Source organism: Mycteria americana, chromosome 6, assembly GCF_035582795.1.
Source record: "Mycteria americana isolate JAX WOST 10 ecotype Jacksonville Zoo and Gardens chromosome 6, USCA_MyAme_1.0, whole genome shotgun sequence".
In the NCBI taxonomy this organism is placed as follows: domain Eukaryota; kingdom Metazoa; phylum Chordata; class Aves; order Ciconiiformes; family Ciconiidae; genus Mycteria; species Mycteria americana.
In genome coordinates, this window is record NC_134370.1 from 27,611,682 (window position 1) to 27,628,348 (window position 16,667).

Sequence of the window (16,667 nt, forward strand, 5' to 3'; positions counted from 1 at the left end):
CGGTGGTCCTCCCGGGGCGGTCTCCCGCGCCCTCCCCTGCCAGCAGCCCCGCCTCCGCCCGGCCGTTCCTCACAGCCGCCTGTCACGCTGGCTCTCAGGGCCCGCGGGCCTGACGGCGGTACGTGGTACTCCGCTGCCGACCACGGTACTGTTACACTCCAAGCACCGCCGCTCGCCCAGGTGCCGGGGACCGTGCCGCCCAGCTCACTTCACGGCTTCACACAAAGGCCGGCCCTGCCGCCTGCCGGCTCCCTCCGCGCCCGGCTCTGGAAAGGGCACCCCTCCGCGCGGCTCCGCCCCGGCGCGAAGGACCCCTGCGCCGTCTTATGATTGGCTGCAGCGAGACTCTCCTTCCTTTCCTCGCTGGCTGGCAGGGCGGCCGCCGCCAAGATGGTGAGTGCCTGGCGCTGGTGCGCGGCAATCCGCCCCGCGCTGCCGCCATCCTGCTCCCGCGGGGCTCCCGAGCTGTGGGGCCCCGACGGGCTGGCCTGCCCGTAGTGGGCTGCGGGGGTATGGCGGAAACTGAGCGGGGGCTTGTCCTCCCGCTTCGAGCCGGGGCTGCTGCGGCCTGGCCGCGGCGCGTCGGTGTCAGTTGGTAGCGGTGAGCTCCGGGGTGTGGGCCGGGGCGTGTGCTTGGCCTGCTGTCTCGTCGTGCTGCTGGTCGGTAAGAGCAGCCCTAGGCTTTGATCGTAGTGTAACATCGCGCTTAAGGCGTTACAGGGGCGCTGCAGGTAGCGCTCATCTATTACTGTTATGGCTGTTCTTGTCTGAAAGTATTAAGGAAGCAGCAACGATAGGTTTGTGAAGGATACTTGCGTTGTACTGTTGTAGTGCTTGGGCTTCTGATCCACGTGTTTCATTAAAAGCTGCTTTACGTTTTCAGAGTGGTGGAGGTATGTATGTTGCTGTGTTGTTTGAAAACTGAGGACGAGTCTGTCATCAGTTGATGTGTACTCAAAAGTACATATCAAAATGTACTTTATAGGGGTGTTCTCTGTAGCCCAGGGCCGGTCCACGTAGGTTATGAGTTCCCTGTCAGCATCGGAGACACTGCTGACTGTTGCTGTAGTGTGCATTATTTATATATTTATTATGTTTACATTGTACATTTCATTATTGTTTTGTCTTAGTTCTTTGTGTCTTCTTTTGCAGAACGACACAGTGACTATCAGAACCAGGAAGTTCATGACAAACAGGCTGCTTCAGCGCAAGCAGATGGTAAATGAATACAGAAAATGGCCTTTAATTGTTTGTCTGTTGTTTCTGGGCTGCAAGTGTTCTTTAGCCATTATAAGGACGGAGCCCTTAAAACCTCCAGAGGTCTTATTGTAAGAGCTTAGAGGTTTAAATGTGTTGATGCATGCTGAAGGTAAATCTTGATGGTGAGGTAGTGAGCTGTTTTGTCTTTTGAAGCAGGAAACTGTTACGAACGCTTTTGTATCAAATTAATACTTTCTGCTGCTAAGGTGGGTTAGTTTAAGTGTTAAGATCATGGTGGGACTGTACACCTGCTGTTGTACTAGATGTTGTCCTCCTCTTGCTTTTATACAACTTGTAAAAATTCCTTCTTAGGTGATTGATGTTCTTCATCCTGGGAAGGCCACAGTTCCCAAAACAGAAATCAGGGAAAAGCTGGCAAAAATGTACAAGACGACCCCTGATGTAATTTTCGTCTTTGGCTTCAGAACCCACTTTGGTGGTGGCAAGACAACAGGTTTTGGCATGATCTATGATTCTCTGGACTATGCAAAGAAAAACGAACCAAAGCACAGGCTTGCCAGGGTAGGTTGTTTTCTGGTAACTTGAAAACAATTAGAATGGATTTGAAGTGTTTAGTGGTTCATGATTTACACATACAAAAGCTAAAGTTGTGTGAAAGTACTGTTGGTGTACTCAGAGTTATATAAGAGGTGTTAAAATAGTATAGGCTAGCGTGTGCATTTGCAAAATAGGGTAAGCTTTTTATTGGTTATTATAGAGGAATTGCAAAGGCAAAATGGATGTTACCAGTGATGTTTAGCAGTAATAGATAACTAATCACTATTAAAAGTCTTGAAGAAGCATAAGAGATGAGACTGATACATACACAACTTTAGTGCTTATATTCTGTGTTGAATCATTCATTAACTAGTGAAATTGTCTCACTACTTAGCTAATATTTCAAATTTAAACAGTATTTGAAGAGTCCAGAAATAGTAAAACTTAAATTCAGATGTTACTTTCAGTGAAACAAACTTAAATGCAACTTTAACTGTTTTTTAATAGCATGGCTTGTATGAAAAGAAGAAGACTTCTAGGAAGCAGCGAAAGGAGCGTAAAAACAGAATGAAGAAAGTCAGGGGCACAGCGAAGGCAAATGTTGGTGCTGGCAAGAAGGTAGGATGAGAATATCTGTAAGCTAGCATGAGCATGTTGCCTTTTAAATGTTGATTAGAAATTCTTCAACAGAATAACACTGTTTTTCTTCCATTTCTTTCACCATTCTACTGGATAACAGAAGGTAATCTGTGTGGTGTTGTATAGCTTCTTACCAGCTCAGTAGCTTAGTTTTGCTCCTCACTGCTGCAAGCTTAGCTGATGAACGCGAAACAATGCTGCTTAAATGATTCTTTCCTACATGTCACTTGAACTAAAGTTAAACTTTTGTAAACCTAACAGTGTTGCTGTAATCTCATAACTCAGCCTTGCAATATACAAATTAGATATTCTTAACACTTGTTACTCAGGCTACCTAAATACCTAACACTCCATCAACTTACTGTTATTTATGGTGTTACTTATAGAGGAGATTTTGTTAAGGATGTGTGGTGGTGTCGGCAGTGAGGACACTGTGTAAATAGAAATAAGGTAGAATGCTTGCTTTATCCTGGTTTTAAGTGACCAATTCCCAAGATAGTGGGTTTTTTTTTCCCCCTGGTGTGGGAGCTTCTTATGCTGTGGCTGGAACTTGATACAAGTTTGTCAGGTGTGCAGCTTGGAGGGCGACAGGATTCCTCTATCATTAAACAAACCAGAAACACACCCCCCCCTCCCCCCCCCCCCCAAAAAACGGAGGAATAGCCTGGGTGTGAAGAGAGTCGTCTTCCTTAGCAGCTTTTTGTCCTCTGTACTGAGTAAGCTGTGCAGCTAAGTGGGTTTTTTCAAGTGTTTTAACAAGGGAAGATAGGGTGATGGGTTGTGACACTTAGCTCTGTAGCTGCTTAAGTCCTTTGACATCTCGAACTTTAGTAATCTTCACTTTTGCTTTTTTTCCTACTTCCTTGGAATTCTCCATCAGAAATGAAGTATCTAGCAGGTACTGAAAATGAGCATGGATGTGGTGACTGAGTTACACATCACTGAAACACGTGTCCATCCTTTTAATTGAAGCACTGTACTGCCTTGCATGCATGCATGTTTGTTTTAAACTTGCTTCTGTCCTGTAAGAGTTCAGAGAACTACATCCTGAACTTTATTCTGTGTGACTTAAAAATAAAATTTGGCTAATAGCAAACAAGATTTTTGAAACTAGTGAAACCTCATTAGAATGAGGAATTTCAAATGGGAAGAAATCAAAGAAACTCAATGCTATTGGTTTGAGGCATTGGTTCAAAACACCCCAGGTTCTAATTCAAAGTAGTACAGTGCAGTTGCATGTGTAACTTGACCTTTGTGTGCAAGTAGTTGTGCATCTTTGTGAAAACTAAGTCATGTCACAGCTTTGTGCATTTGAGACGGTGGATGGAAATGACACAGTTGTCAGTATTAAACTGTATTTAACTATTGCCCTGCAGTATTCCAAGTGAAGACACAAACCACAGTGATTGCTCCATGAAATTAGATTCTTCGCTTACTGTATAAGTGAAGTTCTTGTTATCGTTGGATGGAAATAAACCAGTGTTGCTGCAAACTACTAGATAAGATTTGGAGCCCTTTTCCTTTCTGCTTTAATGCTGTTCTAATAATGAAGTCCTACAGTTGTTTACAGTATAACAGCATAAATTAGCATTTGATATAGTAGTAACACTAACATACACCCTCTTATGAATGTCAAGGGAGTCATTTAGCGTTGCAGTGATACTAGTAGTATGGATGAACTTCTTCCCTGCTAAGAATTTAGCACTTGAAGGTAGCTGTTATTGAGTGTTAATACAGAATGGTTAAATGACTGTCACTTGAATTACTAAAACTGTCCAGTTCATAGAAATTCTCTTAAACCATATAAACACTTCAGAAATCAAGGCCAGGATCATGTGCTGTGATAATTACATAGCAGATGTGACTTCTGTATCAAGTGCTTCTCAAAATAGCATGCAATCTCAATAGTAGGTGAACTGTCTTTTGGATTAGAGGGTTTTTTAATGTCTTTTAAAATGATCTTTTGGTTGATAAGTATGCATGGGTTAGATCTTATTTGTTCACCAGTTTTGTTAATCTTTGTGTCCTCACATTAGACTTAAATCTAAAGACAAACTAATTTATGTGCTTTCTGGAAAACTTGGTTGAGAAGAGTTCTGTGCTGCATCACAGAAAAAAGCTTGTAGGATACACTTGTGTCTTAAAGTTTTGTCTTGAAAAACGCATGTTTAAACATAATGGTGTGGCATGGTTCCACAGCCTTTATCACAGCTGTGTGGAGGAATTTTTAATAGGAGTCTTGGAGTATGTTTTAGTGTCCACCTACACCATCTGTGAAAACCATTTATCTCAGAAATGGGTAGGCACTTGATTCTGAGACATCTTCCGACAAGTCTGTTGTTTTAAGAGTTATGTACCATGTAGTCATGAAAACTATTGAAATGGTGAATCATACTTGAATAGTTTTTCTTGAACTTTTAAGTCAGACATAAACTGTGCTGATAGCTGACTGTTAAAAGTTTTCTTTGGTGCTTCCTTTCACTTCTCACTCCTTCAGAATTCCCATTCTGTTTTCCCTGCACTTTCAAGAGAAGTATTTTAAAGTAGTTTGTGTTATTTAATACATTCTGTAGCTCTATAGTTAGCTGAGCTCTCATAAAAGTTTGCAACAAATAGATGTGGATGCCCCTCACCTGGTGTTTGCATTCAATGCAAAAATGCAAAAAAAGCCCCCCACCCTACCTTTTAATGTCACAACTGTAGTTGTGACAGCCTTGACATGTGAGCTTTCCAAACAAATGTTTAATCAAAAAACTTGATCAAACAGAAGTGTGGATGGATAGGTGCTTTAAACCATTGTAGCCTGTAGGTATAATTGAACATGCAATTGCATTCTGAGTATTACTTAAGCTCTAAATAGCTATTGTTAGGTCCCATTTGAGTTTGAGGGAAATGCATGAAATCTGTCTTCAGCCTCTACCGTAGTCAAAACTTTGACGTTTTCCTATGACATTTCACTGTGGTAATTGAAAAAAGCATATTCTGAGTGTTGGTAAAAAGCCTCAAAGCTCCATCTTCTACAGTAGCAGAACTTCGATGAAACTATTCTCTTATTAATTAATGCTTTTTCTTTTTCAGTAAATGAACATACTTCAGATGGAAAATGGGTAACAGGTATGACTTCAGAATGCATTGTAAGGGTAGACATTCAGTAGCCTGTAGTCATTATGATGACATAGGTCTAATGTTGATTTATGCAAAGATCATGGTACTGTGGTGATACAGAACCCTGTGTAAGAGTTTAAGACTAAGAAAGACTGTTGTGCGTACTACTGAGTTGCTAATTTATGTGACTTCCACTTACATGAAATACCTGATTAGTTTAAGGACTCAAATAATAAATCAGGCAGTTCAGATTTACTGTTGCTAAACCTGTTCATTATTTAGTCATATTGTAAACAAGGGTTACATGTTTCCTTTTGTAGGTATGCAAAGGAGAGGATAGTGCACCTTGCTTTTTATTGTCTTAAATAGATCGAAGTAGTATGATTTCTATTTTGAGGATGAGTTTTCTTATAGATACTTATTTCAAGCAAATTCCTCACAAACAAACCTCATAATCTTATAGACAAGTTGTAGACTATATTTTTATATCTGTGCTGCAGAAGTGTGAGTTGGGTGTGCTGTGGGTGGTAACTGTTACAGACAAAACTCTGGTTTTATTAAAAGTGGTCTGAACGACTCACTTTAAAGCAACTTAAACAGTCTGTCTGGGAGCTGATGTAGCGGGTATAATGTCTTAAACAGAAAGTTGGTAAAGTGATTGTAGCTGGTTGAGCTCTTCTACAGAAATGGTGTAACATGGGCTCTCATTTATTCACATGACAGTGCTGTGAAATTTTGAGCCTTATTTTCTTTTAAGAAAGGCATTGTGGTTCACCTGACTTGTTTGGGAACTAGTTTTTCAGTCTCTATAAAGGTATGAGTATAAAAATTGTTTTAATCATGTGGCACTGATCTATCTTTTTCTTTACAGATTACATTATTCTATGAAGAAGTATAGAAAGAATTATTCTGGAAAGAAGCTGCTCATCTGGCTTTAACATCAAATAAACTATGTCAATAAAATGCTGGTTTGCCCTTTAGTTTTGATTTGAAAGCTACCATTTTGTAAAGTTTAAGAAATTCAAGATTGGTGCACTGTTTGTAGTGAATTAAAATCTTCTTAATTAAACAACTCTTGTTTTGAGTATTAATTTGAAGTGAATCAGAGCTTTCTACAGATAGCAGTATAACCTAATTCCAAGCAGGCAGTGTTAGTGCATGGAGGTAGGCATGCTTTTGTCATCTGGTGTTTAAACTGGTTTGGAAAGTCCTTTTAAGATGTGCTTGTTTGACTGCCTGTATTATATAGACCTGTAGAATATGGCTGAAGGGAGTACAAAACATGTAGACGAGAGAGATGCAGAGCTGCATACTTCCCCAGTTAAGGTGTTTGCTAATGAGGGAGTCAGGCATAACTTGTCTTTTGTTCCTGAGTTGTCAGGACAGGCTCTGGGGTCTGTCTCTGGTCTGCAAGCTGTGCAGTACACCCCTAATTTTTCATCTGGTAGTGTTAAAGGAGTCATTAGGTTGGGTGAGGCATGCTCTGTGCTAGAAGTGCAGGCATTCTGGTGCAGGTGTTTCAAGTAGCAAGAAAAATGGACGTTTTATACTTTAAATAGGACTGAAACAGACTGGGCAGCTCTAGCAGCTGTGCTGATGAAGGCTCTGACTTGATTCTTATCTGAGTACAGTATTTTTAAATTATACTACCTTTGTACTGAGGCACCATATTGTAACACAGGTAAGGCATTTTTAGTGTTTGAGGGGAAAACCAACAACCCTGTAGTTAGAGTTGTTAAAGTGGTTGAAAGGGGATACTGTTGTCCTAATAACTTCCGTACAAGATCTGGTAAGTATAGATAAAGTACTTGATGTCTCTTCTAGAACCTTCAGTCTGAGTCTTGAACTAGTTGCTATTGTCTGCATTCAGCAGCATCACACTCTTAGCTGTACAGTAAATTTTCTGTACCTCATGCTACAGTGTTTCTGCCTTTATTGAGGTTAGTAACTGGGATTAGTAGGCAATTGCCCTGGTGAAAGGATGGGTACTCCAGTTTCTTCTAAACATAGGTGAACTAGTGATAGACTAAGGGGATGGTGAAATTGGAGTAATTGCTTCTAAAATAATAGTTTTGATTGTGAAGTCCTGTGGAAGTTAAAAAGTCTTTTTTACTTGGCAACAGATCTTCAAAGATAGGTACCTACTGGATGTTCTTCACAAAGGTTGTAAGTATATTAAATTCTGAAGAATTGCTGGAGGAGTATTAAAAGCAGGATTTGTGTTGCTACCTAGATACAGTATGTGCATTGGACTCGTGAGTCTGTAGATATGTTTTGAATAGGTGACAGTAAATTTCTGACAACAGAAAAGGTTGTAAGGGATATGGAGCAAACATTAGGCACGTAAGGCTTAGAGCTAGAACCTAAACCTGTTTTAAAGGTAGTACTTGCAGTAAACCCTTTCTGTATATAATGTTCAACATCAAAGGAGAAACAAGTCATGCTATTAAATATAATTGAACAATCACTAGGGGGTAGTGTGAACACAGCAATACAAATACAAGGAAGACTTGTATAGCAATTTTTCATAAAAGAGGCTGAAAGGAAGCTGAATTGTCCCCTGCCGAAGAGGTCAACTCCTTTGAAAAGATGTGTTGAAAATAGTTGCATTTAGGATCTGAGGCTGTAAGTGATATTTTTGTTTCACTGGTTCTTTTTTTGAATTGAATGGAAGCCATCTGTTTCAGTGAAGACCATACAGTTAGTGTTTTCCAAATGTTTACTACTTTAAAGCTCTAGAGTGCTGGCACAAATTCTAGTTGCTCTTTTCAGAAGCCTGCTTATCTTAAAGGATCTATAAGTAAGTGCTGGCATAAAGGTATGTATGTCTTCCATAGTCTTGATGTTTTAACTTTACATAAACAGTACTGTTCCAAGAGGCATGTTACCTCTTGAAGCAAACTCAGTTCTGGAGTTGGAATATTAAAGGTTCCCTTCTCAATTTTGTAGTGTCTTAAGTGCTTTTCATTACAGGTTGATTTATGAGGTACAGTAACTTTTTGAAGCAGATGGATTGAAATGGGCTCTCTTACTGTTTGGTGCCAAAATTTGGTATTTGATGCCCCAGTTTGATAATTTAAGATTGACAGCAAAAAATACCTAGTGATTCCATAGACCAATTGACTCTTGTTACATGGTTAGGTTATAACCTCATACCCATAAGCTGTACTCTTGTCTTGCAATATGAGGCATTAAGCACAAAAAATGGGGAAGAGGACAAAATGATGTTAAGTGATCTAGAATTGACTGATCAAATCAGATCACCCTATTTGAGTTTTCCCACTATTCTGCAACATTCTGTGTTGATGTGGCTGTCCTTTTCTCCTATCATTCCACCTGGAAAATGGCAGGCAACTGAATAGCTGTTACCTGAAATCTTGGTGCTTCAAGCAGCTCTTCATGCGAGTTCCTGTTCTGCCAATATTTTGCCTTTGTACGCTAGAGTCTAAGCAATGTGTAGCAGATGTTCTGTGTTTCAGAAGTTTAATGCATGTGTCGTGCTGTGAAGAGGCTCCAGGTTAATCCCCTTTCCTGTGGGAGGTAAAACAATTAAGGGGAAAGCATTGATGAACAGGAATCTTCACTTCTTTCCCTACTGTGCGCTGAAGGTACCCTTTTATTTCCTGCTGATCTTGGCACATCCCGTCATCTATAGGTAGTAGTTTTTGTCACTGTTGCCTGCTTTTAGACTTTAGCCTGGCCCTCATATTTCAGTATCTTAAGTATTTTATCTATTTGACCAGTCTGGAGCACAAATTAGACTGTGAAGGATTTTTGGAGAAGGAACTTCTAAATTAGAAGTTGATGAGTAATCTCAAATTGATATACATGGAAAGGCTTTCGTTAATTCTTTACCATTTTTAATGGCTACGACTTGAGTTGTGTGTTTTTTACAAGGGATGTAATTACCACAGAAATTATTTGTGTTTTTTTGCAGGAAGGACTCAAAATTGTACAGCTGGACTAGTAAGAGTAAATGAAGTCTTCCTGTAAAATAGTTGAAAAACTGTGCGGAAGCCACAGGGCTGAATTGAAACTGGATCAGTTAGTCCAACTTCTTGCTGAGGTTCCACTGCTATGTTCAGTGAGATATATAAGGCACAGCCAGATCATGGCAGCTTCTGTCTGAAGGAGATTGTAGTCTAGAAGGCAAAAGACAAACTACAGTGGATCAAAGGAAGATTTACCAGGGAAGCAGAGTGTGGAGCAGCAGAGATACTGTGATACAGATGAAAGATGGTAAAATTTGGCATCACCTGGGCAATGAGGTTGTTTTGTCTAGGGAGCAGTTTGTAACAGGCTTGAGAACAAATGTTGAGGGAAAGAAATGAAGCTGATATCATCAGTGGCTTGAAATAAATGAGGCATAATATGCTATGAGAAGACTGCAGTACCAACAGGCAGAGGGATAAAAGGATGGTGTGGGTTCTTTTTGTTTATAGAAAATGTCATTTAAGGAATAAAGTATGCAGGTCACTGTCAAATCTATTGGCAACAGTTGGAAGAAATTAACTTGTCTATATTATTCTGGTCACTTCCTGTACAAAATTAATTTTAATGTCATTAGTTTCCTACACAGAGGAAACAGAGCATTGCCCGTAGCAGCTGTTGATACTAGATTTGTACAGTAAGTCGTAAATTCTAGTTCTGAGTGCTCCCTGCTCATGTGCTTCTATTTGAGCGAAACTAGATATATTGAGCCTTTTTTTGGATGGCTGTTTTGGTGGTGCTGAGAGATCAGATAAGAGTAGTTCATTTTTTTGCTCTGAATGCTGGAAAAGTGTCATCTGAGCAGGAGAACTTTCCAATATGGGTGGCAAATGTTTCTTTTGTTCGTGTTCCTAACACAATAGCAATAAGACTAAGTTATTTCTATGAAACGTTACAATGCCTCTAAAGAGGTAAAATGAAAAGGTTTAAGTAAGCTTTGACAAGTCAATGTCAGGAGTAGGCACATCCTAGTACATTAATGCTTTTGGACTCCTTTGCTTTAAAGGGATTAAATGGAAACTTACTCTTATGTTTGTTGCTAACATTTGTGAATTCTAGTTATGTCTTAAAAAAATCCCCTGTGGACTTTTATCCTCATCTGGAATTCAGTAAGTTTCCTCTTAATTTTAGTCTTTGCCCTTTGTAAAGGCTGTGGCTGATGAAACAGCTGCCCAAGTGGCTAAAAGGCATCCTGCGCACTAGAAGATAATTGTGTTTTTTCCAAGAGCTGGCCATCGGCAACCAGTACTCCTAATAAAAAAGCTCCTTCTTCCTTTCCAGTTACTGCTGTTCATACAGAGAGATCCTAAGTAAGGTCAAGTAGTGTGCTGAGGCAGAAGGACGTTTGGAGCATCTGTGGCTTCTCTTAACACAGTACATATTTTACAACCAGCAAAAAATGTGCGAGTGCAATGTTTCACTGGGGTAGATGATAACGGTTTGTACTTGTGTTCATTGGGTTAAAATACAGCTTGTTATCTAATGAAGCTGGCCAGACTGCAAACTGACCCACATTAGGAGAAACATGCTTCACTGCCTTTCATGATGATCTGATTTGATTGTACTGGAGCTACTACCCTGCTATCATTTTCTGTCAATTTTTGCTAGCCTGTTTGTTAAGCCAGGCATCGTTTGTGTTGATTTGCTAACAGGTTTCAATCACTGATAATAAAACTTTCCTGCAACAAATGACCTCAGATCCATATCTCCTGCACAGCGTTGGCTGTAAGTAGAAAATTAGGACTGACACTTTCCTTTTTCAATGTTTTCTGTCTGGTTTAACAGCCATTGTAAAAATCACTATGGAAGTGGCTTAATATTTGTAAATTAGAAGAGGGAAAAAGTTGATTTTGTTTCACTGTTTCCTTTATAGTTTGATGGATCCTGCTTACAAGCAGGAGTGAAATGAAGCCTTTTTTTTTTTTTAAGGCAAATAGAAGGGTATCATAAAGCTTAGGACCTGTCAGAATTAATGTTTTGAGTATTTATTTTAATTGATCAGTTCTGGTTATTGAAGAAAGTCAGGTTGATCTAGGCCCTGCTGCAGGGCTTTACGAAAGTAAAGACTAGTGTAAGAACCTAGCATTGGGAGAAACTGCTTCATATTCACACACAAATATTAAACTTTTATGTTTTTGAGGAGTTAATTGAAATGAGAGTATATTTTGCCTAGCATTGAACTCTTTAGTGTTTAAACAAACACTGAAGCACTGTACTAATGCATACACCAGAGAAAACGTGGTGAAATTGAATTGTCCACTGTCAAAGAAATGCTGAAAAGTAAACAAGGAGTAAGTAAAATATGCATCAACATTTTTTCTTATTAACAGATGTTTCAGATTAACATATGTGATGTGGAATAGCCCTTTGGTCAGTTTGGATCAACTATCCTGGCTGTGTCCCCTCCCAGCTTCTTCTGCACCTGGCAGAGCACGGGAAGCTGAAAAGTCCTTGACTGGTGCAGCAAGAACTAAAACATCCCTGTATTATCAACACTGTTTTCAGCACAAATCCAAAACATAGCCCCATACCAGCCACTATAAAGAAAATTAACTCTATCTCAGCTGAAACCAGGACAGTATCCACCCCTCATTCCATACCATATGACATCATGCTCAGTATATAAAGCTGGGGAAGAAGAAGGAAGGGGGGACATCTGGAGTGATGGCGTTTGTCTTCCCAAGTAACTGTTGGGTGTGATGGAGCCCTGCTTTCCTGGAGATGGCTGAACACCTGCCTGCCCATGGCGAGGAGTGAATGAATTCCTTGCTTTGCTTTGCTTGCGTGCACAGCTTTTGCTTTCCCTATTAAACTGTCTTTATCTCAACCCACGAGTTTTCTCACTTTTGCTCTTCCGATTCTCTCCCCCATCCCACCGGGGTGGGGGGGGAGTGAGCGAACGGCTGCGTGGGGCTTAGTCGCCAGCTGAGGCTAAACCATGACAATGGGAAAATCTTCACGGGCATGAATGTCTGCTAGTTGCCTTTTGTGACTGTGACTTGTGCTTTTGAAAAAAATTCCTTTCAGTGTGGTAAATAATTGCTTTAAAATACTTTTTAGTTTAACAGTGGCTCATACTTCATTGGTATGGCATGTCTGGTGGCCTGGGGGAAAGTCTCAGTGTAGGATACTTTTACAGAAGCTCTTACATGGTGCTGCACAGACCAAACCCTTGGAAAGTCTCCTTAAAAAAACCTATGCCAGCATTGAAGACAGGTGCAGGCACTCGTATGGTGCTGGCAGGATGTTACCAGAGAACCTTACAAATCCCTATGAGGCTGGAACATTCCAGCATTCCCACTTCACAGATGAAGCACAGAAGGATAAAGTACAAAGATTTTTTTTTTAAGTACCTGAGTGTTTTACAAAAGCATAGGTAAAAGTGTACTTGTGTACAAATAATTGAACCTCCTATTACTATAAAAATACCTCCTGTGGTGACTGGTCCCCGGGTCAGAAAATAAGCAAATGTTGTGCTGGGGAATTGAACCTTGCTGTCAAGGTAATGCTCCAGCTAACTGCTGGACTGCCTCCCTTCTCAGCAGAACAGAGATGGGACTTGCTTCTGAGGGAATACTCTCTCTGAGAGGCTCAATGTACATGAAGCACCAAATGCAACCAAGGCTCAACCAGCTCCGCTCTGCCTCAACCTCAGCGGGTTTCTACAATGCAGCTGTGGGACCCTTGCACTTCAGCCCAGCAACTAGCGCACGTTTGATGTTTTGGCCATTACTGCCAGCCTGATGCAATGCCCCTGCCTAGGAACAGGTAATTTTTTCTGCTGGGTTCAGAGGGCTCATGAGATGACTTTCTTCTCTTCCTTTAAAAGCTCTCCTCAGAGGTGGTGAGGCTAGTTGGCAGTATTTTAACCATTTCTGCTACAGAAAAACTCCTGCGTATCAGATGTCTTGAAAACAGATTTCAATGTCTCAAATATATTTCCAATGGCTTGTGTGCGGATTAACTTTTGTTGGTGATGATAGGCTGACATAATTTTGTACTGTTTTAGTCTCAACTCAGCTGTATCCATAACTGGCTGCTTAACTTGGGGCACTCTTCTCTGTGGTTTACACCTCATTCAGAATGTATGTCCCTATGTTCATTAGCAAAGTTCATTACTGCGTAACATAAACAACTTATACTTTAAAGTAAATGCTTTGTGTGATCACTACTGATTTTAATGTTTTAAGAGGTAGGGGAAGGTTGTTCTTCAATCTTCCATCTTTTGCTGTCCCCTTAAAGAAGCCTGAGGTTTGTTTAACCCACAAGTCTCTGCTTAGCCAAGAGAACATCTTGTCTTCATTCAAGCTGCCTGTTGCATATAGGCTCTGCTTCTTTCTGAAACCTGTGTCAGTCCTTTCCACTCACTTTTTAGGAAATGCTACCTCTGTATGGCTGTTCCACTGATACATGCCTCAAGGCATATATTCTTAGTGATCTGTCTGCCCTTTTCTTGTGTTTCTATTTTGCATCCCCTCCCTTTCCATCCCAATGGTGTCTTTGTTTCTTAGATTTGTTCTGCTTGCAGATGCTTTTTCTAGCTTTACTTTCCCATAGACCGTAGGAATGAACAATAATCACATAGCTTATATAAAGCAATTTATTTATCCATCTCTTTCCTCGTGGTTGATCAATGCTCCGCTGGCACCTTTGTGGGTACAAGTGCCAAAAACTGGAGGAACCTGAAGCTGCTGTCTCTGGAGTTGAGGGAAGATTGTAGAGTGTTTGTATTGCCAGTGTTCTGTGGATGAAAAGAGATACACTTCCAAGGTATATCAAGGTGCCACACTTCTTCAGTCCTATGTTAACCCTCTTTCTTTAGTAAAGATACAAAATAATTTCTGGAGGGTTTCTCAAGTAAAAAAGAAAAAGCAAACCTTTTGGTGCCTCACTTTTATTAGAATTAGTAAATGGAAATAGAGGAACACTACAGCAGACACCTACCAAGTAAACACTATGCACAAGGTGCTTTTGGGGTCCATTCATCAATTAATATTTCTCAGTAACTTTAATGACAGTTACAGCAGCACTACAGGGAGAACAGATCCTTCAACCTCAGATGTGGTGATGCTTCTTTTTTGCTTTTCAACTTAGTTCTTCAAGTACTTATCACCCCCAGCCTCTTTTTTTAAAATTTGTTTTACCATTTAAATAGCTGTCTTGGGATGTAAAGCGCAGGACCCTGGGTAAAATACTTCTCATGGAACTTGCCGAGTATGCAAAATGTTTTTATCTAGCCATTTTCTATCTACGCAAACTTCAAGAGCAAGTATCTTGCTTTTCAGTGAAGATACATGCAAGGAAACAGCTTGGATTCTTAAAGAGATTGTGCAAAGTGATCATTTAGCCAGCAGAGGACTGTAGAACCACATATCATGCTGTTATTGATGCAAAAACGTTCAATCACAAAGAGTAAAGGGAAAACCCATGTAGCAAACTATGTAGTCGAGACAGTCTCTTAAACATGGTAAAATACCAAAAAGGGAGGGCTCTTTTTGTTGATTGTTTCTTATTAAAGAATTTAATTTGCCCCAGGTTCCCTTTGTCGACGAAGATCTATGGGAATTTTGTTTACATTTTGAAGCACATTGCCAAGAAGAGTACTTCATATGGCAAGTATACTGAACCTTTTGGGGGAATGACAACGCTACAGCAATGGTGGCGCGTTCCCTAAAGGAACACATACTTCATTTGTAATGAACATTATGTCTGCAGAAACTAATGGCACAACCTCCTATTCAGTTTATGTAAAATAAAACAGGCCCATATGTTGCTGCTTTTAGAGTTTGGGTGTTTAAATTAAATGTTGTTTAATGAATATTCAAGCCCATTTGCTCAAAAGTTGTACTTCGTGTAGCATCTTTTTCCTCTGTCTTTGGTCTTACCTAGGGTATTAAGCCATTACAAGAGGGTGCTAAAGCTGAAGCATCTGTTTCTAACTAAAACTTGGATATTAAAATGCCAGAGCAGATGAGAGGGTAAATAAAGACATACAGTAAGAGGATCATATTATTTTTTGTTTTGTAATTAAGACTGAGAAAGGTTCGATATGCATGACACCCTTTAAGAAACGGGAACGTTCACTGTGCTATTACAGCAGCTGCGGTTTGGGTATGTTATAGTGGCACATTCACTCCACTCCCCATTTCCTGTAGGAGTCAATTCAGCTTTTTCAGTATGTGTGGGCCAGATGCCTGTGCTGGGATGCCTCAGCAGGCTGCTTCCTAGAGACATTTGTGTCTGTGTGGGGCTACAGATCTAGATCTTCTACATCTTCATGCCTGGGTGCGGGCGGGTTGACTAGAGGCGCTCCATAAAAGCTGGGATTCACATAATGCTAGTAACAAGGTTTTACCTTTTATCATCTGTCTCCAGCTTAAAGTCAAGTAGAAATATTAGTAGGCTGCAAGAAATCCTCTGGAAGCCAGATCTGGCTTACTGACTGCCCTGTTGAATGGTCTAGACCATTCAGACCCGAAATACATCGGGCAGTCATCATCAAAGGTCAGTAACTGCGCTGAGAGAGGTTCCTTTGAGTTGGGAAGGAGCCCATGGCTACAAACAGATGGTTGAATTCAGTCTCATTGTGCATTTAGTTGCATCTATTAAATCAAGTTTTTAATTCATGAAGGCACTCCAGTGTATGTTTAAATTCATACATTTTCAGGAAAATTTCTCAGCTCTTAAGACAAAACCTGAAATATGTACTTAAATGTTGTCATGAACTTTATCTCTGAGTCCAGAAATTGACAGCACTAGCCTCTTTTTTTAATGGCATGGAAAAAAAATCTCATTAGAAGACAGCTGGAATGTAAACACAAATCACAATAATTGGCTTTCACGTATTTTCTTGAGGGTTCTTCAGATGCTTGTTTTTACTGCACAAGTGCAATATTGTAGATATACAGTGAAGCCCTCTTCAGAGAATAATTGATACATGGATAAAATACTTAAAAACCTTCCCTAATGCTGTAAATCTAAATGGAGGCCAAGACTTTTACATGAGAAAAACAAATATACAAACCCTCAAATTCTTTAAAATTCTGTTTGCTAGAGCTCCCCTGGCCTAACTAATTCTGCTGTCTCTACTGAGCTAGGTTGTTAAGCATCCGTTAGTGAAAGAACAGAACAAGAAATTGCCTGCCCAACAAGGTGTCACCTGAAGATAGTTAACC

General features: G+C 40.2%; 1 protein-coding gene across 2 annotated transcripts; it reads left to right on the forward strand.

Annotated features, from left to right (window-relative positions):
• Window positions 1–293: 293 nt before the first annotated feature.
• RPS24 (ribosomal protein S24) lies at window positions 294–6,574 on the forward strand. 2 transcript variants are annotated; one of them, XM_075505168.1, is made up of 7 exons: window positions 294–393; window positions 1,153–1,218; window positions 1,573–1,782; window positions 2,266–2,376; window positions 3,278–3,295; window positions 5,476–5,511; window positions 6,374–6,574. In XM_075505168.1, the coding sequence occupies exons 1-5, from the start codon at window positions 391–393 to the stop codon at window positions 3,281–3,283; spliced, it is 396 nt and encodes a 131-aa protein (XP_075361283.1). In that variant the 5' UTR covers window positions 294–390; the 3' UTR covers window positions 3,284–3,295; window positions 5,476–5,511; window positions 6,374–6,574. The 2 variants fall into 2 exon arrangements, with proteins under 2 accessions (XP_075361283.1, XP_075361285.1); XM_075505170.1 differs by lacking the exon at window positions 3,278–3,295 and having other exon boundaries at window positions 296–393.
• The last annotated feature ends 10,093 nt before the right edge of the window (window positions 6,575–16,667 follow it).